This window comes from Pan troglodytes, chromosome 1 (genome assembly GCF_028858775.2).
Source record: "Pan troglodytes isolate AG18354 chromosome 1, NHGRI_mPanTro3-v2.0_pri, whole genome shotgun sequence".
NCBI classification, from domain to species: domain Eukaryota; kingdom Metazoa; phylum Chordata; class Mammalia; order Primates; family Hominidae; genus Pan; species Pan troglodytes.
In genome coordinates this window covers 132,225,561-132,251,194 of record NC_072398.2, presented here as the reverse complement: position 1 = coordinate 132,251,194, position 25,634 = coordinate 132,225,561, and the positions used below count along the sequence as shown (strand labels likewise).

General features: G+C 39.1%; 1 protein-coding gene across 5 annotated transcripts in view; it reads right to left on the bottom strand.

Moving 5' to 3' along the window:
• PLPPR5 (phospholipid phosphatase related 5) overlaps nucleotides 1-25,634 on the bottom strand; it is a 114,667-nt gene that overhangs the window by 37,458 nt on the left and 51,575 nt on the right. For all 5 annotated transcript variants that reach the window (XM_009426028.5, XM_054685238.2, XM_513585.9 and 2 more), the window contains exon 3: nucleotides 25,338-25,588. In XM_009426028.5, coding sequence (XP_009424303.1) covers nucleotides 25,338-25,588 — 251 coding nt within the window. The remainder of the gene's footprint in view (nucleotides 1-25,337; nucleotides 25,589-25,634) is intronic.

The following is a 25,634-nucleotide window of genomic DNA, read 5'->3' as shown; positions in this document are numbered from 1 at the left end:
TCAACTGCCTTCTTTGGGTTTCTGACGTAAGGGTGCTCACCTACATGGGCACATTTGCCATTCAGCCCTTCCCTCTCCTCCAACCCTCCACTTCTTAGGACAGGAAGTACTTCCTTCCCTTCCCCTAGGTTGGTGGTATCACCCTTTATAATTTGTGTTTTCTCTATAAAATACTCAGATAATAAAATATAATAATAAGACTTTCATTATATATAATTATAATTATATTTTATGCTCATAATAAAATATTCAGATATTCAAATTTGGCTTTTGATATGTAAAGCTGTGGTATTTGGAAATTCCTGTTCTCTCTTGACAAAGCTAGCCTCATTTAACTACTGAAGCTAAACACTTCTTTTTCTTCTTATCTTGAGGTCTTTCTCTGAGGCACTGAACCAATGTGGTAGCCAGTAGCTACTGTAGCCATTAGCACTTGAAATATGATGAGGCCAACTATAGTACTAAATTTTCAATTTATTTGGTTTTAATGAAAAGGATTTCAAAAATGGTACTCAACTAGATTATTAGAAAATGTTAATATATGTTTGAAACAAATTGGGCTTCACATCTACTTTTTACACTGTAAATTTTATATCTAAATACAGAATAAGGATTTCAGATGAAAATTTAGTGTCTGAACTGAAATGTATTTTGCAAGTGTCAAACATACACTGGATTTAGAAAATTTTGAAAAAGAAAAATGCAAACTATCTTATTACTAACTTATATTGATACATGTTGAAATGGTAATAGTTTGGATACACTGGGTTAAACAAAATATTAAATATTAATATCACCTTTATTACTTTTAAAAAACTATTAGAAAGTTTTAAATCATATATATATATATATATATATATATGGTTCACTTTCTATTTCTATTGAACAATGCTGACCTAGACAAGAGCATCATAATTTAAAGGGTATGCAAAATGATCAGTGAATATTCCAAAAAAGATTATACCCACTTCAGCAGTTACTGCTACTTTATTATTTTTATTTATTATATTGCTTTGAATTGGGCACTGATCCTAAAGCCATTTTCCAGGCTGCCTGAGCTGCGTTAGGCAACATTTACCTGCATATTTTTATCTACATTTATTTTTAAATATTTGTTAATATATTACCATGTCAAATGGTAAACAGTGCAATAAAATGATAATATCATGGAATTATTTAAGGTTTTCTAAGTTAAACTAATATATATACAGCCTATTTTTTCAGATTCTAATTATCATAATGGCTACTTTTTAAAAATGTTACTTCATCAAAGTTAACCAGTTGTTTTGTATTTTATTGATACCTTTAGAGACTTGGGAGATTCCATATTTATTCAGTGTAAGCTTTGAGGAAAAGTTCAGCTTTAGGAATTTAACAGTCAGGGTTAAAAGTTCAGTCTACCACCAATTAGCTCTGTGACCTTACATAAATTACTGAACTTCTCTGACTTAGTTATATCACTTGTAAAATGAAAATAGCTATGATAATCTGTAGGATTTAGAATGGCAATCACATAAGAAAGTGTAAGTTTCATTGCCGTCACATGGCACCATGAGAATTTTTGTTTGCTTTGTGATTAGAATAAATTAAATGGATTAAAACAATATATTTGGATTAAAACTATACATGTGTTAGGAGAAATAATGTATTCTAACTTATGGGCATGGGGATAAAGCTCCTTATTGTATTTGAAAATCAAGAGTAAACATCCACTTTCTTTACAATATCCTTAATGGGTACCTAACAAAAGATTATGTCATTATGAACACAGAATTTATCCTGTAGCTGATGTCGTTGAATGAAAAACACTAAGGAGTCACAAATGTGATGTAAGTAACAACAACCTCAGTGTTCAGGACCAGCTGGTACATGAAGTTAAGATCTGAATATGCTCAGTAACTCTGCTGCCCTCAGCACAAAGGCCGATTGATGGTTTGGTTATGAATAACAGCTCCTTCATCACGGACACATTTACCTAATCCCTAAAGTGCAGCCATGGCTGATATTACATGGAGACTATTTATCTCCAGTATGACTCCCCACTGACCCAATAAATATACTGCACATGTGGCACTTCATCCATCAGCTGGAAGAACAAATACACTTTTGCTTGACATTATCATCTATGAAATCAAGAACCACACATATTCACCACTTGGCATTTGTTTTCCATACACCAGATAGAAAGTGAGATGATATTTACATAAAGATAGCTTGTGATACGAGCAAAAATAAATAAATAAATAAGCTGTGTAACATCTGAAGAATTATCTGCAAGCAAAATATATTTGATTGCTATAATTCTATCCCATCATCTCCAAGATTTAAAATTCCTTGACTAGCAAGTAAGGAACTAAAATCAATATGTAAAAGACAAATCTGGAAATTTTAAATACTACAAAAATATGCACAAGACATTTGGGCGAATTGAAGGGTTAGATTTGCTATACCTTAAACAAAAATGAAGTAGAACCTGCAAAACTTAAAATACATACATAAAAAATTTAAGTTTACTGTCAGGGACAAGAAATTAATAGTATAACAATAAAAGCATATTTCAAGTATCTCTGAATAGTCCTTAAAGCTGTCTGAAGTACTTAAATCTTTAGGACTCAAAATATTTCTCAGGATTTCTTCAGATAAGGAGAGAAACTATAATTAATGATAATGTGATAATCTATATGTCTGATCTTTGTACGATCTGCTATGTACATAATATACATATATCATCTAGAACCAGAAAAATTTAAATATTAAGTCACAATTAGATTCTAGATTATGAGATACTGTTGAGATACTATCTTAAATTATGTAATAACAGAAAAAGACTCATCATACCTTAGAAAGATAAATATAATATTGCAGCACATTATAGTTTGTGATCAGCAACAAAATACTTTATCAGCTCCACACTAATTTCAATAAATATAACTAATATTAATGACAGTGTGACATTTCAAAGGATGTCCTAAAATTTAAGAGTGTGCTTATAACATATTTCTGACCTCATTCCTAACCCTCATTAGTGAGTAAGTAGAGGGCAGGGGAGAAATTTTCCAGGTCGGGTCCTCAGGAAGTGCTCTTCTTTCCCCCTCTAAAGGCTTGTGATTTCCCTCCCCAACTCCTTTAATTTTCATTCAACCAAAAGCTTCCTACATCCATTCCCAATGAGTCCCCACCCAGCTTCCAACTCTCACTTTACACCCTTTCAAGAAGGAGGAAGGTGATGGGGATGAACCTCTGTGACCTCTCTTCTCCCACGCCTACCAGATTCTACCATTCACAACAAAAACTTCGTTTAAGGCATGTTAAGTTATCAAAGGTGTCAAAACACATCTCTTTGCTTAGTGCCTGCTTGCACCTCAAATCACATCCTCAGCCTTAGTCTCAGCTGTTGGAGGAGCAGGATGACTCTTTCTCACTTTGCTACCCAGTATTCTGTTCATAATTATTATAAAAAGAGTTGTTTTTAAATAAAAATATTTATCTTTTTCTCCCATGCTAGCTTATATGGGATAGGAATATCCTTTTCTCTTTGTAACCTCAGCGCCTGGTATGGTTCTTGGCTCACTCTCAGTAACAGCTAATCATAATAAAAGTTAAAATTTCATGAATGCTTACTATGTGTCAAGAACTGTGCTCGGTGCTTTACATGCACTCAATCAGGTAATCCAAACAATTCCATGACATTGGTACTCAACAACAGAGGTAACTGAGACACAGAAAGGTTAAGTAACGTATCGATGGACTTAAGGCTAAAAGGTGATGAAGCTGGGATTCAAACTCAAGCAGTTCAGTTACAGAGCCCATGCTCTAACAAAGATGCTATTAATACATGCAGTACAGGAGTCCAGGATCCTTTCTCCCTCAGCCTTGGAGAGGAAGACGGGGCTGGAGTAGCCTTCAAGCAGAGGTAAGACTACTTACCTTCAAGAGCATGCCTGAAGGAGGAGCTGAAAATGACTTAGTGTGTCAGTCTGGAGGTTGTGTGGGTCGGGACGGGGGTGAGTACAGAGGGAAGTAGCAGGAATTAGGCCAGAGAGGTTAACGGGGGCCAGGTTCAAAAAGCTTTGTGTGCGAAGTGAAGGATTCGTATTAAAAGGAAAATGGGAGGCCATAAAGGGGATATGAGAATGTGACGGGAGTACACTTGAATTTTAAAATATCACTTTGGGAGAAGCAGTTCCCAGTGCTGGATCATCACATCTTGAACTAGAGTCATGGCTGCAGTTATGAACAGACTGGAATATTTAGGATGTTAAACTGGCCAGAATTGTTGGTTAATTGGATGTGTGCTTATGTGCACCCATGAGTTTGAACTGGGTGAGGTCATGGGTGGAAGGTGAAAGTGCAGTGAGGGAGGAGTAAAACATAACAAGTCTCAGGCCTCAGTGGCCAAGAGAAGTTTCTAGGCAGGAAATCTATAGTTCTACTTGGAAGTACAATTATATCCAGACATATGACAAGAATCAAGATGTTCCACCTGCTTTCTCGTGGAAACACTGTACCTCATGGTAGTCCACGATTAATAATATATTTTAAGTACATCATGGGTTAAATAGGCTTTTGAAGGCTGAGTTAGATACCTAAACTCTGTGTATGACGTGATTTCCATCAGGTCACAGTTTCAAACAACTGAGTTAAAACACCATCTAGGCCTCCGTGGAGACATGGGTTATGTTGGTTTTGCCGCTTACTCAATACTCAGCCCTGGCACAGGGTCACTCAATGGGTGAATAAATGAACGCAGTGCTTTGGAGAACTGGGCTTGTGTATATCACACTGCTTATATCTAATTAGAACAAAAATATATACAAAATGTACAGCAACTCTCACAATGAATAATCTATGTGACCTTTCAGCCTTATGCATTACTTTAGCTATTTTTTAGGTGTGTAGTAGTTACTATATTTTGGAAATGACCTCTAAGAAACTGTATTATTTTCCAGGAATCTATTGATTTTTCTAAAATCTAATGTACTTAACAGGCTATGGTAAAAGAATCTCTACTTCCCCTCTAGCCTGCAGTAAGCATGCACATTAGTTGGTTATAATGAGTGGATAATGGCCCAGATAGCATCAGAGGATCTGAGTTCCAGTCTTGATCCTTCAGTACATTAGGGCTATGATGTTAGGTGGGTGATGACTTATCCTCATTGAGTCTCCTCATTGGTCAAATCTGGAAAGCAGCAAGGTCTGCTTTACTACAGCTCCACACTCCTTTATCTGAGCCCTCAAGTAGAGAAGTATTTCAGCATTCAGAACATTTTCAGATTTGGGGTAATATGATCTATGTACCGCCCATTGATACCTCCAGTGTGGTCCGGGCTGCACCCTACAATAAAACACATTCACATTTCTACCTCAAAACAGATGGCTACTCACAGTAAGCAGAATAAGTAAAGAACCCCAATAAATTCAGGTCAGATAAAGTTTTTCATCCAGGGACAAACAAAACAAAAATTTGTCTTGCCTTGCATAGAGAGGGCTTTAAAAAAAAAAAGGTTTCAGTGGCTCATGCCTGTAATCCCAGCACTTTGGGAGGCTGAGGTGGGTGGATCACAAAGTCAGGAGATCGAGACCATCCTGGCTAACACGGTGAAACCCCATCTCTACTAAAAATACAAAAAATAAGCCAGGCGTGGTGGCGGGTGCCTGTAGTCCCAGCTACTCAGGAGGCTGAGGCAGGAGAATGGTGTGAACCCGGGAGGCGGAGCTTGCAGTGAGTTGAGATCACGCCACTGCACTCCAGCCTGGGCGACAGAGTGAGACTCCGTCTCAAAAAAAAAAAAAAAAAGGATTTCAGAATTAAGAATAAAGGATTATGAAACTGAGCTGTTCTGAGGACCAGATGAGATAATGACACTAAAGAACCAAGTGCAGAGATGAAAAGCTGAGCTTTGCATAACCAAAGCTGGTGCTGTAACTACTTGGCAGCTCCAATTATGGTGGCAGGAAGGCATTTACCTCTAGCTCTGAAACCTGAGAAAGTACTGAAGACATACTGACCATTCGAATAGCCAGAAAATGTTGGTTGATTTGGGAAGGCATTTCCTGGTAAAGGGGCTGCCAGGGATGGGGTTGTCTCTGATGCATGTAGTGATGTGAGGAAAGGCACCACGGGGCATGAAGTCAGGCAAGATTTGGGCAACGTGAGCAGATGTATCTGGCTAAAGCTGGAGAATCATGGTGGGAAAACTAGCTTGGCCTTGAAAGCTGTGTGAAGGAATTTGTTACTTATGCAAAAGGAGAGGGGGTAGTGTCCTAGGTGCTTGAGGGGCTAGAGGAAGATGTTTCTGGCAGGTGGTGCAGCATGGGCACCAGGGGAGGAAGACAACACAGGGATCCTAGGCTCTCATTGGCAGCATCAGGAGACATAGAAGTTGGAACCAGAAGGCAGAGAAGTTTAGCTATGCTTCTGGGATAAATGTCCATGGGAATGTGGGACAGAGGATAAATTATTTCACAGGCTTTTTCTCCCAACTCTTGCTTTTCTGGGACCTGGAGCTTGGGTGGCAATAGGACATATAGTGAGGGAGCAGAGCAGGCATGTGCTTGCTGATAGGTAGGAGCCAATGGATGCAAGCTTGTCATCCCTGGGCAAAACACAGAAAGGAAGAGTGGATGCAGACTGTGTGTTTATGGCAGATAAGAAAAGATTTCCTAGAATACCACTGAACATATAGTATATAGAAAAGGCTATTAATTAAAAGTTTAAAAACAGCTTGAGGCTTCATGAGAAAGAAAGAGTGTACAGAATACATTCATTCATTCCCACACTCATTTATCCAGTTTCAAATACTATTTATGGTGTCTTTCCCATGTCCTGGATAATGAGCTTGGGCTAGCAATATAGAGATAGGGAAGTCTGTTGCTGCTGACCTCAAGGAGCTCTTAGTCCAAGAGAAAGGAGAGACATATAAAAGACAAGTAAGAATAACTGAGGTGTATGTTGAAGAGCACAAATCACAGAAATAATTCACAGGAAATAGAAGTCAGGTTGATCAACAGTTTATTCTAAGTCTCAAGTATAAAAAGACTCTTTCCCTCAAGCAAAATGGAAGCAACCACCAACCCGGACGTGAGGGGAGTGTTAGGCAAAACTTCCTGTAGGGGCCATTTTTATGAGAGATTTAAAAATGAGGGAACAGGAGAAGAAGAGTGAGGATCATTTTTGAGGTGTTTGTATAAACATTAAGTCTGTGACATCCCTCCATCTGTGAAACACTTTATGGTTCATAGAATTAAAAAAAAAATAAAGTGGAAGGAAGTTTACAGAAAATCCAGGGGCTTCTAAACCACATTCATGAATTCTTAGGTAATTCACAGAGGGGCTTCTGGAGCCTCTATGGAGTTGGGGGTGGATTACATGATTGCATGTTATAGGACTGGGTATATAATTTGTAGGGTCCAGTGCAAAATGAAAATGAATGACAGACCTGTTTTTCAAAAATCATTACAAATTACAAGATAGTGACAGCAGAGCATTAAGCCAAGTGCTGGAGACAGGACCTGAATCAGGTCACACATCCTTGAAGCCAGGTCCGCACATCATAATCTCCATTTTAGAAAGTTGTGTAGGCAATTATATGAGTAATTTCAACCAGCAAGAGTAGGGGCTATTAGGAAATTTTTATTAGCAATCCAGGTAAGCCATAATGAGGGCCTGAACTAAGTCTGTACAAGTGGGAGAGGAGAGCAGTTTTATCATCCTAGGTAATACGACTGTTCACCTTTACTATTTAATTTTCTTCATTATATTTGTAATAACCCCCAATTTATGATATCAACACCATAGAGCTTCATGCAATAGAAAGTACCCAATAAGAAAACTTTAATGGGATAAGAAAAACCAATTATAAGAACAAGTCAAACGTCCCTATGATTCTATGTTAAAAATAGCCCCACTGAATTAGTGGGTGTCACTGTAAGTAAGTTAAACTTAAAAGCAAGGAATATGAGAACACAAGGGCCATTAAGAACAGTTAAATATAAGAAATATGCTTGCTTTATGTGCAGTGGTTCCTTTCGTGTTCCTTATCTGGCAGGTGCACGTTGATTACTTGCTCACTCTTTACTGAGAAGCCAGCAGTGCCAGAACACTGCTTTAAGCCATGGCCATGTGAGTAGCAAAGGACCATGCTGGAAATCAAAATCCCACTCTCTTCCAAAAAACTACAGAGACATTCGCCACCCAGAACGAAGTGCCCAGGGTAAGGGACCTGGAATTCTGCATGGTCAGCCACCTCAACGTGCACCTGGGTTTACTGGCTGCAAGGGGGAGGCAATGGAATGAAGTAGTTCTGAGAACAGACACGGGGGACGTTCTAGATTCAGATCCTGTCTCCAGCATATACCAGCTGTGTGACTGTGGGCAAGTTAATGAATTTCTTTGAGCCTCAGTTTTCTCATCTTTAATTTGAGAATTATAATAGTACCTATGGAATTTGACTATAAGGATTAAATGAGATAATCTATGTAAAGCACTTAGCACAGTACTGGCATAAATAATAGAAGGACATTACTTATTATTCACACAAATACAGCGTACCCTTCTGTGAAAAAATAAGAGTTAAAAGGTCCTAAGTTTTAGGGCTTTTTAGAGTGTGTAAAGAGCATTCTGAATGGGCTGCTGAAGGGTCCTGTGCTGTGCAGATGCTGACATGGCCATAAGCAGCCATAGACTCAGCTAGAGACAAGGAGTCCTCCAGCCAGCATCTCCAAACCCAACCCAGTTGTTTCCACATCTACAGGCATGTTAGAAGTACTCAGAATTGTTTACTGGTGTGCAACAAAATTTCCTGATCCTCAGGATGTGCATGGATCCCCTTCAGGCAGTATCTCCAACTATGGGATTGCTTAAAAGTTTTCCCAGTTGAGACTGGAGTGGTGAAGAGGCTACTTAGTAGGAGGACGTGTGGGGTCTTCTATAAATGCCAAGGTGTATCAGACAGTCTCTGTTGGTTTTAACAGAATTGCCAGAGAAAATGCAAATGGTTACTTTATTTAAGGAATTAGACCTATTTATTCAGAACAATCGCTCCTACACTTTGTGTAGGCACAGCCTCTAAGTCTTGGGTATTTTTCCTGCATCAGAATACATTGAGACAATAGATTTATTAGAGGACAAGGGCAAGTCATCTATTAGAAAGTCTTACTTCCAAATAATGAGCACTGAATATATGGCTGTTGTTGTTTGAACCAATCAACCTATTTTTCTAAGTCTGGGTTGTATTTATGCCCCGGCTGGCATTGTGACAGCTATAGAGAAACAGTCTGTAGCCTCAGAGATGTTATAGCCTACATGAGGTAGGAATACACACAGGATAACTGGACAAGGGTAATCTCTAACCTTTTTAAGAGCCACATTACCAAGGCCTGCAGAGATCAGAACATGGGCAGTGGCAAACTAAGGGTGGGCATAGCAGCAGTCTGCCCAGGTGCAGGCAGTGAGGGGATGCAACAGTAAAACCTACTAAATGTCTATCTGCTCTTTATTGTTGCCATGCTCTAGCAATTCTAAGCAGTGTCAGTGATAACATACTCCTGCCTTCTAAATCTCTTGTTGGTTGTGGCACACTGTATTCTCCAAAGATGGCTATAACAGTCTCTAACCCCTTGCATTCTTGAATCTTCCCTATCAAGAGGTAGAGTCCAATTCCCCTCCCTCTGAATCTGAGCAGCCTTAGCAATTTGCTTGTATCAAGAAAATGCAGTAGATGTGACACTATGAGCTCATAAGATTGAGCTCATAAGACACATTTCTGCCTGGTTCACTGGAACACTGGTGCTTGGAGTCCTGTAGGAAGCTGCACTCCCTGGAGCTGCCTCACTGTGTGGAAGCCAAGGCATGTAAGAAGATTATGGGTAGGCTGTTGTGGTCTTCACCTTCTCCTAGCCCAGGTGCAGTAAGGTGAATGAACAATCCTTCAGATAACTGCATGTCCTGGCTATCAAGTCACCTTTGAAGTCAGCCTTTGAATCTTCCCAGTTAAGGTTGGAAACACCATGGAGAAGAGAAAAGATAGCCACATTTTGCCTTTTTCACATATCTGACCTACAGAGTCTGTGAGCATAGTAAAATGGTTGTTTTATGCTAAGTTTGGGGTGGCTTGTTAAGGAGCAATAGTAAACAGAACATTGATATAAGTTGAAATAACTGTTGCAGTTATTGTTGAGTATTAAAAATATGTATGTAAGCTTTAAATAAGCATACTTTTGTTACATAATCTGTAATAAATACTGCATTACACATGGAAATTAATTCAAAGAATGCCCACCTATATACATTTGCCCCCTAGCAGACATGTGGACTCATCTACTCATATTCATCTGGAGAGTAAGCTCATAGAGGGTGGGAATCATTTGTGGCTTTTGCTCCATTTAGTGTCTCCAGCCCCTGTGGTGATGCATTTAAACAGTAGTTTTGAAAAAAAGCAAAAAGAAAAAGGAAAAAAAAAGACACGATAGCATAGTAATTGTAAAAATGAAGAAAGAGAACTTGAGCTATTTCAATTCTTCCAATCTATGTGACCACCTGGAGTTTTTATTCATGTCTAAAACTTAAAATAATAAACTAGTGTGAATGCAAAGTATAGTATTTTATTTGGGAGGCTGAAGTGGGAGAACTGCCTGAGCCCAGGAGTTCAGGGCTGCAGTGAGGAATGTACAAATAATTAAGCAGCTTGAGAAACAGGGCAAGATTGTCTCAAAAAAAAAAAAAAGTATAGTATTTTTACTGGGTAAGTGCAAATTTTAGTCAATACATAAAATAGCATATTGAATATTTATAGCTTTAAAATTAAAATACATTTATATATTTATATAAATGTAAATATATATTTATTTAAATTACTTATTATATATTCAAAGTAATATATATCATTCTATCACAAAGACACATGTATATTCACTGTACCACTACTCACAATAGCAAACACATGGAATCAACTATGGGCTCATAAAAGAAGATGAAGTTCTGCCCGGTTCACTGGAACACTGGTGCTTGAAGTCTAAATTCCCATCAATGGTAGACTGGATAAAGAATATGTAGCACATATATACCATGGAATACTATGCAGCTGTAAAAATAAATGAGATCATGTCCTCTAAAGGAACATGGATGGAGCTGGTGGTCATTATCCTTAGCAAACTCATGCAGGAACAGAAAACCAAAACCAAATACCACATGTTCTCACTTACAAGTGGGACCTAAGTGATGAGAACACATACAGAGGGACAACACACACTGGGGCCTATTGGAGAGTGGAGGGTGGGAGGAGAGAGAAGATCAGGAAAAACAACTAATGGGTCCTAGGCTTAACACTTGGGTGATGAAATAATTTAGACAACAAACCCCATGACACATGTTTACCTATATAGTAAACCTGCACATGAACCCCTGAAATTAAAATAAAATTTAAAAATTAAATATATATTAATTTTTTTTAATTTAACCATGCATATATAGTATATTTTTAAAATATACTTTACCTATTCTTATCTTAAAAATAAAAAATAAATCAATAAAATAATGATTATTATCACATAGTTATTACTGAAAATATTTTTTCCATATAGAGGAAGGGATGCTAAAAGTGATTTGCTTTTGTGTCAAATATGCTACGTGCACCACTGAAGATGGGCAGATTAATTTTAAATAAAAAGATGAGATAAAGCCTTAAAAAGGGGACCAGCCTTAATCTAGTTTGCAAAGGTAAAAAGAATTTTTTTCCCACTACTTAGCATCTAACCCCTTTCTTGTGATTGGGAAATTCTCCACATGTATTGTCTCCTGTGTGGGAAGCATATATTCTATGCCACCACCAAAACTAAACAAAAATCTGAGTGTGGCCTTCCTCAAAGCCTTGGCAGGCAGGCCACTGGCACGTGATCCACACTCAACCAGATGCTCTGCAAATGATGCAAAGAAGTGGGTGAAGTGAAACATCCCCACCACTGGCAGCCACAGTGGTGGCAGTGCAGGTGGAGGCATGGAGAAGTGGTGGTGCCAGCGATACCTGGGTCCTGCAGTCACAGCCGTGTATCCTCAGCGTACCCTTCCTGTTGTCTGGTCTTGGCTGTGGTTCTGGCTGCTTAGGTTCTATCAGTTCCTGCTCATTCCCTGAGCCTCATTTTCGAGCCTCTCCTTCCACCTCATTTTGCTTAAATCAACTTGACTCATTTTCTATTATTTATCATAGAGAACGCTAATGGACACACAAAAAGGTGAATATAATTTTGATGGGTGGTTATGGAGGCTGGAGGCACTGGAAATGTAGGCTGAGAGAATAGCAGAAATAGTCTAGTGTAAATGAGTGGAATAGAGTGATCAAATGTAGTCTAATATGGACTGGGTTCACATGAAGTGAGAGAGGGCATTATGCAGTAAGGGAGGGGGTTCAGGTTGGGCACCAGGACAAAATGCCATAGGCCGAGTGGCATAAATGACAGAATTTAATTTTCTCATAGATCTAGAGACTGGAAGTCCAAGATGAGGGTGCTGGCATACTTGAGTACTGGTGTGGGCTCTATGTGGCTTGCAGATGCTGCCCTCTTGCTGTGTCCTCACATGGTGGAGAGAGCTAGGAAGCAAGCTCTCTGCTGTTTCTTCTTATAAGGACACAATCCCATCATGAGGGCCTTACCCCTTCATGATCTCATCTAACCCTAATCAGTTCCCAAAGGCTTCATCTCCAAATATTATCACTTAGGGGTTAGGACTTCAACATATGAATCAAGAGAGGAAAAAATTTAGTCCATAACTGGAGGGAAGACAGCTTTTAGCCAGGGCTAAGAGGGCCTTGTATAGCACACGTAGGAGTGTAACGCTTGAAAGGGCTTTCACTGGGAGGGCAGGCTATGGAGAATTTTTATGCAAAGGGATAAGCACTTATAACTCATGCTTTAGGGGTGTTACTCCAGTGGCAAAGTGCAGAATGGACAAGGATGAGAAAAGAATTATGTTAGGAAGCTTATTGGAGATGATCCTGCAATAGTCAAGGCAAACAACACAAAGAAGGTAAATTCAACCAGTAGAATAACATATATGAAGAGTCTGGATTTGAGAGATATTTCAAATGTGGAACCAACAGAATTAATCAAACATCTGGATGCGGGGGTGTGGAAGAGGGAGGAGCTGAGAATGACTCAGAGATTTCAGGCTTGGGTAACGAGGGTAGGAATGTCAATAATCAAATCAGAAGACACAAAAGCAGGAGATGGCTGGGAGCAGTGGCAAGATCATGGTTTCGGTTTTTGAAATTCTGCAAGTAAGGTGCTGATGAGACACTCCAGAGATATGTTCAAGTTAGGCATACAGTCTGGAGCTGAAGAGAGAGGTTAAGGCCAATGAAGGAGTTGTGGGGTTCACTTGAAAGGCATGGAGGTGGGAATAGATGGGATCACTGTTGGAAGGGATAACAGAGGGAAGAAAAGATCTAGAACAGAAACTTGGTAATTGCTGGTAACAGTTTTCTGACATTGCAATGAAGCACTTAATGAGAAGAAAAGCAAATTTGAAGAATATAATGTTTCCAACATATTAAAAAGAGAAAAGCTCAAATAGAGGGAATAATTAAGAGTATCTATGCTACTGAGAAGGCCAGCAAGACAAGGATCTGAAGAGGCTCTTGATAAGATCTGGGGGATGAGGTCTGAGGAGTGGTTTCAGGAGAGTGAGTGTGCATATGTGTGTTTGTGTGTGTGTTGTGGAGGTGGAAGGGGCAAACCCCATGTAACTGGTTTATAAGGTGAGAAAGTGTAAAATAGTCTTCCTAGAAATTTCTTTCAAAGATGCGACGGTAGCTTGAATTAATGGAATTTATTTGTGTGGTTGTGGGATTTTTTTTTTTTGATAGTGGAAGTTTTAGAATGTCCAAGGAGAAAATATTTCCCTATAATGTATAGAAGTTAATAGCATAAGTCTCTATAATAGAAAGATGCCTGATTAATGTATTTGACACAACAAAGCAGTAAATACACTGTACATAAAGAATTTAGCACAGTAAGAACTCAATAATTATTTTTATATCTCAAATTGCTGTATTATTATAGAGAAATTTCTACTTGTTCTTTGGAGGCTTTTGTTCTCCTTCCAAGAGTTTCTTTAAATGCCATAAACAAACAAATAGCTCAAAGCAGACTGTGCTTATAAGAAGAAGGTAACCTTTCTTGTAATACAACAGAAGAAGTACCAAGAAATCTCCTCGATTTAAATGCATCCTCAATTTAGAAGGAGTTTGATAACTGCAATTACAGATATATATATGTACACGTATATATATACACATATACGTATACCTATATATATATATATATAGGTATACGTATATATGAGAGATAGAGAGAGAGAGGAAGAAAGAGAGAGAGAGAGGAAGTCTCGCTCTGTCGCCCAGGCTGGAGTGCAGTGGCGCAATCTCGGCTCACTGCAACCTCTGCCTCCTGAGTTCAAGCGATTCTCCGGCCTCAGCCTCCCGAATAGCTAGAATTACAGACATGCACCACAGCCTGGCTAATATTTTTTTGTATTTTTAGTAGAGATGGAGTTTCACCCTCAAGTGATCTGCCCGCCTTGGCCTCCCAAAGCTGTGGGATTACAGGCATGAGCCACTGCACCCGGACTACAGTGCTATATATTTTTTTCCTATATGTTAAGGCACTTAAAATGTAAATATATTTGACACAGGGAGGATCAGAGAAGATACTATATCACGCTATTAATCTCTGGCTGTGCATTAGCTTGTTAGATCCTCTCTGCATTAGAACTAGGTGAAAGCAGTGTGGCAGCCACAGAGGTAAGTTTCTCTAATCTCTATTTCAAGAAATACTGTGTCATTGTGCTGTAAGGAGACCAGTGAGCTGAGTTTCCACCTCTAGTGCACTGGATGGTAAAAACTCCCTGCTGGGCTGGCCCCTACAAGCATGGAGAAAGTGACAGCTCTATCTGAATGAGGGTGAATTTCCTGAATTGTCTTGGCAAATGGGTAGAAGGAATTAAAAGGCTCCAGGAAGTAGGCATTGCTGGAATGTACACATCATGTGAGAATTGAAGGCCCACCAGATGATATTAGCCTTGAGGGGTGGACACCTCATTCACTGAGGCATCAGAGTGTACTGGTGAGAGGGACACCAGCATCACTCAGAAGTTCAGTGATACCTTTCCTCTGCAGGTCAGGGCTGATGGTAGGGGAAGCTGTCACAAAGCTGGGTGTCTTAATATCCATGGGGATTACGGCGTCCCTGAAGAAAGAGAAGCCAGGTGCTGGGCTTAACCACCAAAAGCCAGTGGGTCCCAATTGTCATAACAATGCACAAAGCCAGAGTGACAGCCAAAGGGACTTAACACACAGAAAGTTATAGAGGTGGTTTATAGAACATAGCATCCCTTAGGGGCAAAATAGACGGGGAGCCACGAGACTACCTAATATATATCATCCCAAGAAAATGGGAATGTATGACCTGAGGGTGGGTGCCCCAGGGAAAATCTTCAACCCTTCGCACAGTTACCAACACTGAATGACTTCATTGCCTGAAGAGGCATCAGGTCCCCAGAGGGAAGGACCCTGAAACTCTGTAGGAGGTATACATTGTAATGATTTCCCCAGTCCTTCTTCAAAAAGACCCACAGCCATTTACTCAGGTTTCCATACACTGGAGAAAAAAAAAATCCAGATATTTTGAGGATGACTGGACACAGGGTCTGTGTAGACAATGATACATGGAGACCTGAATTAGTGTCATCACGGTCCCCTGTTAGAGTAGGGACATATGAGCCTAGGTAATAAATAAGTCCAGGCCAAAGTCTGGCTGAAAGTGGATCTATTAAGTCTCTGAGCATATCCAGGGGTCATTTCCTCAGTCCATGAGTGCATAAATGGGGATGCACAATACTTGACAAGAGGAGTAACTACTTATTAGGGGAATTTAATTGAAATATTCGGCAACTCCAAGATAGTAAATAAAAAATACTACTACATTATTGAAGGGAGGATGGTGAAGATTTAATGTCACCTCTCAAGATCTCAATAATGCAGGAGTGCTGGTTCTTCTATTTCCATGTAATTCACAAGACTGTTCAGATCCTGAAGGATAAGTGTAGACCACTGAATCTTCAACCAACTAATACTGGCCATTGATTTGTTTAATGGGTTCTTTCCAATTCCATTCCAAAAAGAGGATGAGGAACAGTTCACATTCACCTGGTACAGGCAATTCCTTACATCACAGTTGATGTCAGTGCTATATTAACCCTCCCACTCTCTGCCATAACTTAGACTAAGGAGATAGAGATAGTTTGGATGTCCCCCAGTTTAGTCATTGATCACTTATATACAAGACATCATGCTGACAAGATAAACAAGAGGTGGCTAGCACACTGTAGGCCTTGGTAAGACACATGCATTCCAGATTTGGGGAGATAAATCCTACAATACTCAGGGGCCTAATGACATCAATAAAGATTTTAGGGATCCAGTGGTCAGTGGCATGCTAGACATTCCCTCCAAAGTAAAAGACAATTACTGCATCTCGTACCCCTACCACAAAGAAGGACGCACAATACTTTGTAGATCACTTTGGGTTTTGGGAAAAATACATCCCATACCAGTAAGTATTGCTCTGCCCCATATACTAAATACTATTATCTGAATGTGTGTATCCCCCGCACGAATTTATATGTTGAAATCCTAACTCGCAAAGTGATGGTATTAAGAGGTGGAGTGCTTAGGTTTTGAGGGCAGAGCCCATAGAGCTAGCTCATACTTTCCACCATGTGAGGGCACAATGACTAGACACCATGTATGAACCAGAAAGCAGGCCCTTGCCAGACACTAAATTACCAGAGCCTTGATCTTGGACTTTCTAGTCTCCAAAGCGGTGAGAAATGAATTTCTTTTGTTTATATGCTATACTCAGTTTGTGATATTTTGTTAGAGCTATCTGAATGGACTAAGATACTGGGTGGCATACAAAGCTGCCAACTTTGAATAGAACCTGAAGCAAGAAAGGGCTCTGCAGCAGCAGGTACAGGCTGTGGGGAAAGCAGCTCTGGTACTTGGGCCATGGATCCAGCAGACATTCTACGGATTGATGTGTCAGTGGTGGGAAAACAGAGTCTGGAGCTTATGGCAGGCTCCAGTGGGGGCATCACAATGTATGCCCCAGGGGTCCAGGAGTAAGGCCATGTCACCTGCAGCAGATAATTGTGTCATTTGAAAAGCAGACTCGAGCATGTTACTGGGCCTGACATCAAATGACCATGTATTCAGAGCTGCTCATTATAAGTTGTTGTTGTTTTTCTGTTCCACCTTGTCAAAGTGATATTACCTACCATGGAGTTCTACCCAGCTATAAGCACTGCCAGTGTTAGTTTTGTTGTTAGGCAGTCAATTGTTGCATATGGAAAAGAAGTTAAAAATACTTAGAAGTTGTCACTTTAAAAAGCAAAGCTCTTTAACACCTTAGATGATATGCAGAGCAGAACATATAAAAATTATAAAATATGCATTCAATTAAAATTAAAGAACAATTAAAATCCAATAATCAAGACTATCTATATGGCTTTTAGTGCTTGAGCTACCTGGTCACCTGGAAAATAGGACATAAGACAGGAATTTCTGGAGCACACACGTTTTCAACTATCTTCCTAATTCATATTATGCATCATTTAATTAAAATCAACTAACAAGTTTCCTTCACTTACTGTGTGTGAGGCACTGCACTCTGGGGATAACTCAAAATTTGGCTGCCTTCTTTTCAATGGGGGTACCTTCCAGGAGGTAGTGTGATGTAAAAGACCAAATATCGACTTTGGAGTCACAGTGGCCTGGGTCACATTCCTGGCTGTAAAACAGACTAGCTGAATAACCCTGGACAAGTCAACTAGCTTCTCATAGTCTCAATTTTGTTACCTGTAAAATAAATACAGCCATACTTTCATTTCAGCCACTCTAAAGAATTAGCCATATAAAGAGGTAAGGTAAAGTAACTAGTACGATAGTAGGCCAATAGTCACTTTTCAGTAAATGGTAACTGGGACATAGGTTTGAAATAAAACAGCAGAACAATTGGACCATGAACTTGGCCACATTTAGCCATAGTGTAAGTAAGCTGGTGATGGTTTAGAAACTCTGAGGTGGACAATGCAGTACTGGCTCTAGGTCTAGATCTGACTTGCCTATTCCTGTGCTTTAGGAGAAAGTGCTTAGAGATTCCCTAGCAGCTCCAATCTGTACTCACCCTGCCATGGCTCAGGCTTGGCAGCTCAGAGTCCCAGCTTACTCCATTCCTCAGAAACTATGACTTTCATTTCATTTCATCTGGTCTTGGTCACATCAGTATAAGGGCTCTCAATCTTAAGGAAACCAGCTAAATCCAAATCCAAATCCAAATCCTGAGACTCTGTCTAGGGATTTTGATTTTATGCCCAAGATTCTGTGTTGATCTTCTTAAAAGCTTTCCCTTGCCTTTAGTTTCTTTCAATTTTAATTCTCTCTTTACTCTCTACCAGACCATTTTTAAGCTGCCAAAGGAGTTTATAACAGTAGAGACTTTATGCATTCTAGGTATTCAATATATATTTATGGAATTGAATCAAACACAACCATTCTGAAGCACTGCTTCTGTAATGTCATTTCTCAGTTCCACATTGCTTTTTAATTCAAGTCATAAAGCCTCAGGTTGGTTTACAAAGTCTTCCTGATTTATTCACCCTTGCTAATCCTTAAATCCCACAGTTCCAAATATACACCCTCGTGCTGAGGTTCCCCCTTACCTGTTTCTGATTGTTTCAGTGTTTCTTGTTCTTTGCCTTTGCTCCTGCTATTGCCCTTCCCTGGGACACTTCTTCTCCCCCTATTCAAATCATGTCCATCTCCAAGACTCACCCCAAGTACCACTCACCTCTGAAGCACTTCCCGTGATGCTTGCCAGCAGGACCTCATCCCTCCTGGACATTGGGTGGGACTCATCATTACCAGATACTCTTACAATCATATTCCATAGAGAACTTTATTAGACCCCCTACTCAGGGCAGACTAATCCAGCATTACAGTAAGCACAGTACCTAGGGCCCATGACACTTTGAAGGACGCGTGAAAATATCATAACTTTTTTTTAGAAGCGGAAGGTAAATGTGAATTTTTAGGTGAAAAGGAAATGTTTAATGTATAACATTTATATATTATTTTTATAGAACTACACTTGTAAAATATCATTTTTAATTTTATTTATGGTGGAAGGGGCCCATGAAGGCAAAAGTACCTAGGGTCCATGGAAGTCATAATACAGCCCTATCTTATAATGTCCTAGAATAGAAAGTCCTCTTTTCTTAATTAGAATGTTCAAGAGGCTATCAGCAGTCCCCAAGCCGACGTTTGCTAACATAAGAAACCCCAGACACATAAATATAATTCTGACATATTTTTCAATATTTCAAAAAGCCTAATCAAATAGTATATTTATCCATAATAAGCCCACATGCATTAACCAAAACATCAATGTTCTTTGCTTTTGGCTGGGAGTACACTAAGTCATTTGGCAACACTGGTGATCTCATGCTGCTTAGAGGTTGTTGAAGACACGGGAATTTCTGTGATGTGACTGAAGAACCAGAAAACCATTATAAAGCCACATGTCAATCACAGAATACCCAAATGTAAGTGTCTTTTACAGAAGCTAAGTAAAATTAAGGTAAGGATGCAGAGTATCCCTAGGTCTTTAGTCATTTACTTAACTGTTTATTATCATCCAAGCCATTTTAATAGTTGTATGTGCATAACTGCGAAACAGCATTATTATATTTTATGATTATGAGCAATTATTTAATATCTGGGCCTAAGATACAATGGGAAAGTATTTTAAAGATTTAAAAAGTGTTTTAAAGATTTTAAAACACGCAGTTCATGGAGTAGTGTGGGGAAAGGGAGACAGGGTTAATAATGAAAGGGGTCCATGGTAGTGAAAATATTGAAACCCAGTAGATACTTCACAAATGTCTTTTGTACTCTCCCCCAACTACATCAATAACACTTAGCTGAAGGCTAATAGGTGAAACATCAATCGACTAATAATAGTGGTCATGGCTCCAGTAGTCATAATAATAGTATAGCAGTCACATTATGAGTGCATGCTCAGTAAATATTTCTGATGTATTACATAGCAGATGCTTCATCAAATTTGCTTGTTTGACATTTAGAGCACAGGGACCTTATACGTTTCAGCATTACATTACTCCTAAGCAGGGAGCTTTAGAGGAATGGCCTTCTGATGGCAGCTATATCTCATTTGCCAGTGAAAAGAAGTACATGATGGCAGCCTGGAGCTTTTCATTTGGCTCACCCTATTGTTTCTACTCCAAACACAATCCCTGACCAGTCTCATGAAATCACCTGCTACAAGTAAACGGACATGCACTCCCTGAATCCTTATACCTCCAAGTGAGGGCTGGCTCATGCTCCTGTACAGAATTAGGTAATAAATCTCAAAAGAAGAGAGGGGCAAACAGACACTAGTGGGTTGTGTTTATTTAACCCTTGTCTCAGCAGCCTGTGAGCAGTGGTTGTTGTGCATGGGACTTTGTGAGCTTATTATAAAAGATGGCTGTGTGGGAAGTGAGAGTGGGATAATGCCAACGATTGGCCACCAATGAGGAAGGTGAGAGAGGGAATGATATTTTAGAGTTTCCACCAGTATTCTGGGAAAAGACTGGGATAAATCATTTAATGCCACAAATTCTTCCCATCCCAGTAAATTCTCCTCATTACAGTGTGACTTTGCTGCACCTCCCATCTATAGGTGGAATCTATTTCTCTACCCCCAACAATCTGGGCTGGCCTTGTGATTTCTCTGGACAATAAAATACAGTGACAGAGATGTGTAACAAGCTTAGGAACCTAAGTCTCAAGATACGCTGCAGCTTGGGTCATTACCCTATTGGAAGGCGGCTCTGAGATGCCATCAGGGAAGATGACCCTTGTGAGAAAGACCTGTTGAGAAGGAGAGAGGCCCAGCTATTTGTGCTGTCTCGGCTGAGCCCAAACCCCAGATCTCTGAATTAGCTGAATGTGTCCTGTGAAAGAAGCAAGGATTGACTAGCAGGAAAACCGCAAGTCAACCCTACGTATCCTGACAGTAACAGATTGTTGTTGTTTTAAGGTCTAGGGTGGTTTATAATGCAGCAACACATAGTGGAAACAGAGGCCAATAAATGTAACTGACCCTTTTTTCCTGACATTTTCAAAAATCTAAGGTCAGAATTGGAAGTGACCCGAGGAGGTAATTTCATGTCTGTCTGTTTCAACAATTTATATGAGGTTAACTGGAAATTCACCAAACATAATTATTCATTCTCAACCTTGAAGTTCATTTGCTTTTAATTGAAAAAACTTTACCCATTTATATGAAAAGAAATACCACAAAGGTAAATTTAAACATTCTAATGTCACTGAACACTGAATTATAAATTTGATGACTGAGAGTTAAATAACTCTCACAATTTTTTTTTTCCCGGAGAACCAATGGTACTTACAAAAATAGGAATAGAGCTTTTTTTTTTATTACTCCTGAAAGTTTTCAGTAGAGCAAAATAAACCTCCATGATCAACTTAGCACCAAAGCCTTAATTAAAGTCAGATGTTAAGGGAGAGTTCAAATTCCTCAGTTTTATTTCCTAATCCACACAAAGAGGCATCAGAAACATATTTCTCAGTTATTATTTACGTACTCCATAACAGGGCTCATTGATTTTTATTTATGCATTTATGTATGTTTATAACACCAACACTAAATTAAATCAATATGCCTTTAACTAAATACAGCCATAAGACCATTTCCACAGAGGATATTGAATATATGGCTGTTTTCTATTTACTACCCATCAAAATTCTGGCAAGCATTTCATGAGACTGCATTAGTTTGAAACACCCCAACATTCCTATTATCAAGTTTTCCCAAGGTGTCTCTAGTGAAAGTGGGAAAAAATATATTTGTATGTAAGTTCAAATATAACAGCAAAGCCTGCCTATAAGGCTTACATTTGCAGCAGGAGTTATATTCAGAGTTGCCATAGCAGCCACCCACACTCACACACACACACAAAGGGGTGGTGGGGTAAGACAGAGAAACAGCAGAGAACAGAATCTATTGTTAAAAAGACAGAAGTACCCATCAATGTAATTACAAGCAGGAATCCTAGTTTGTAGTCTGAACCAATGTTTAACAGTACAACACTTCCCAGTGCTGGAGTGTCTATTAAGGGATTTTGCTCTAAATGAATCTACCATCTGCACCCTTGGCTTTACAGTTTACTGGATGCTGGTATTATGCAGGAAAGAATTCAGCGGCAGATGCACACACTAGGGCTAAAATAATCTAATGTTTCCTTCTCTGGAACATTCAGAAACATCGCCACCAGAAAAATTTGTGGTTCTATGGATCTGAGAAAGTTACTTTACTTTTTGAGTCTCCTCATTTATAAAATGGGTAAAATAATATCATGTACTTTAAGAAAATGCTACGAGGATTCAATAAATTATCACAAATAATCAATTATTAAATAAATAATAATGATAAATAACTTTAAAAATACAAAGGAACTAGTAAAGTATTAACTAAGTTAGTAAAAGTGAAGCAATTGGTGCCTGACACATGGTAAATGTTCAACAAATGTTTGTTATAATTATTATCATTAATATTTCCCAATTTTTATTATAGAACAGTATGATTTATAATTCAGAAGTTTATAAAACAAATGCATGCTGGTGGCCAGTAGACTGGAGCAAGACAAGATGTTAAGATTCTTCTAGTGCATAAACAATAATACTTTCTCCTGTAGCAATGCCTTTGAAACACTATTTTGCTAGAATAAAAAGGCCAAGTATATTATTATAGCAGCACAATCAACACCACTGGCAAACATTGGTTACACAGCAAAATCTAACATGTACTGTGTTTTAAATTTTTATTTGCTTATTTATTTAGAGACAGGGTCTTGCTCTGTTACCCAGAGTGAAGTGTAGTTGAGTGATCACAGCTCACTGTAACCTCAAACTCCTGGACTCAAGAGATTCTCCCGTCTTGGCCTCTCATGTAGCTGGGACTACAGGCATGCAGCACCACACCTGGCTGAGGTTTTGCTTATTTTTTTTTCTTTCTCTCTCTCTTTTTTGTAAAGATGGGATCTCCTAGGTTGCCTACGCTGGTCTCAAACTCCAAAGTGATCTTTCTGCTTTTTGGTCTCCCAAGGTTCTAGTATTACAGGCATGAGCCACCATGCCCCATCTGAATCTAATGTCTATTAGTATTAAAATATTTGTATAGGAATATTTGTGGTCAGAGAGCATTCTGGAATTTGTCTCCCATCATTATCTAGGTCACGTATTTATATGCAGATATATTTGCAATTCATACCCAGATACAAATATGAACATCAAATTTAGACGTGATGGCAATGAGTGAAAAGTATTTTGTGACTTCTGATTCACTCAAGTTTCAATCCCTGTTTTAAGGCTGAGTGCTTCATATTCTAGTAGAGGTGAAACATGTAGTCAAGAGATTTCTTGAATAGGAAAGAATATGCATGGGCTACCATACTTCATATCAGGCCCAAAGGTACCTTAGAATGTGCAAGAAAAAGCAATGCTGATGGGCTAAAGAAAACAGGGGAAATTAGAAGAATAGAGTTTGGGGACACAGTGAGATGGCAAGGAGAGAGTTGTAACAGACAAACTTTAGAAAAGTTAGGAAGCAGTGAAAGAGAAAATAAATAGGATAGGATAAAGGAAAGAATCCTTGACTCCATAAAAAGTTTCTGGATGGGATTTTAAAAATGTCCAGGCAGTGAGGGATAGAATTAACTTGGCTTAAAAACTTTAAGAAATGTTAAAATGCATACTCTATGGTTCTAAAATTATCCTGCCATTGTAAATGTTACGTGTAATGCTGTATTTCCTTCCTAAATTGTCCTTTTATTCAGTAATCTTTATTTGAATCTCAAGTAGAGATGTCACAAGGTATTCCATATATTCTTTCTGCTTTTAGAAATAACATGATTGTATTGAAAACATTTCCATTATCAAATAGCTCTCTGAGGGTAAAAAAATAATTCCAAGTTTTTCCAAGTCATTAGAAATAATCAAATTTGGTTTCGAATTGGTCCTGAGACTTTACAGATCTCTTGTTAATGAGCTGAAATTGGAAGGAAGTAGATTTGGCACCGCTGGGAAGGAGAACCCCAGAAGACATTTAATTCTCTGATCTGGCCGGGTGCAGCAGCTCACGCCTGTAATGCCAGCACTTTGGGAGGCCAAGGTGGGCAGATCACTTGAGGTCTGAAGTTTGAGACCAGCCTGGCCAACATGGTGAAACCCCATCTCTACTAAAAATACAAAAATCAGTCAGGTGTGGTGGCACACACCTGTAGTCCCAGCTACTCGGAAGGCTGAGGCAGGAGAATGGCGTGAACCTGGGAGGTGGAGCTTGCAGTGAGCTGAGATTGCGCCACTGCACTCCAGCCTGGGTGACAGAGTGAGACTCCGTCTCAAAAAAAAAAAAAAAAAAAAATATCTGACCTTATTGGGGTTTGTGGAAAAGCCTACAGGGAACGCGTTAGGAGTCCACCTCCTGAGCTGCAAGGTACATCCTTGTGAGGAGGGAGAGGTGGATGGTACCATTGTTGGGGACAAGAGCTGCCTGCCAAAGCTGCCCTTCTTTTTCCTTCTGCATATGGGTAATGCACTCACTCACTTCCAACTAAAGGTCCTAGGATAGCTGCATGGGGGCCTGGCTCTTGCTGCTAAGATGGTGGCCAATACTCTCAAGACTAAAGGAAAAAATAGAATTTCTAAGGACACTTTGGTTAGTTCTATAAGAAAACGTTAAACGCTAATTGAGATATGATGAAGATACAGTTGCCTGTAATAATAGTGCTTTCTAGAAAAAAAGAGTGTCCCTTTCATCCCCAGCAGGGACTATGAGAGCTTGGGTAGGCAGCTAAGAGGCCTAGGTAGTTCTCTTCATCGTGCTATTACAAGTTCATGGGGAATGCTACAACAAATTTGTTTCCACTAAGTCCTGTTTAATATAAAGACAAACATATTCTCAAATAGAAATGCTAATGGCTACATTTTTTAATACAACCAACTACCCACACATAATCTCATGAGAGTCAACTGACTTAATTTTGAGTACAAACAGCTATTATTAAAAATAGATTAAATGGCCTACAGAAAGATATGAATGTGCTTTAAGTGACTTTCATTATGGCAGAGAAAAAGAATTTCTACATTGGAAAAATTAACAATAATACAGACTAAGACAACAAATTTATAATCCTTACTTACGGTCAGATACATAGCTGCATAGACACTGAGAGCTGCTTCTTTGGATGGAAAGGTTTTTCGGGCTCTCATGATGAGATCTGGGTTGCCAGTACAGGCCTCTTCCCCACTGATGAATTGTGTATATTGCTGACATCCAAGTGCTGTATAATTGGGCTTACACAGGGCAAGGAAATGTGGGGCCAGATTTCCTGTGACTACTTGTCCAGCATTTACAAAGATATCTGTAGCAAACAGTCCAAATGTATAAATTCCTGGGGAAGAAAACAAATAATTTTAACTTCTTGCTTGTGTGTGTGT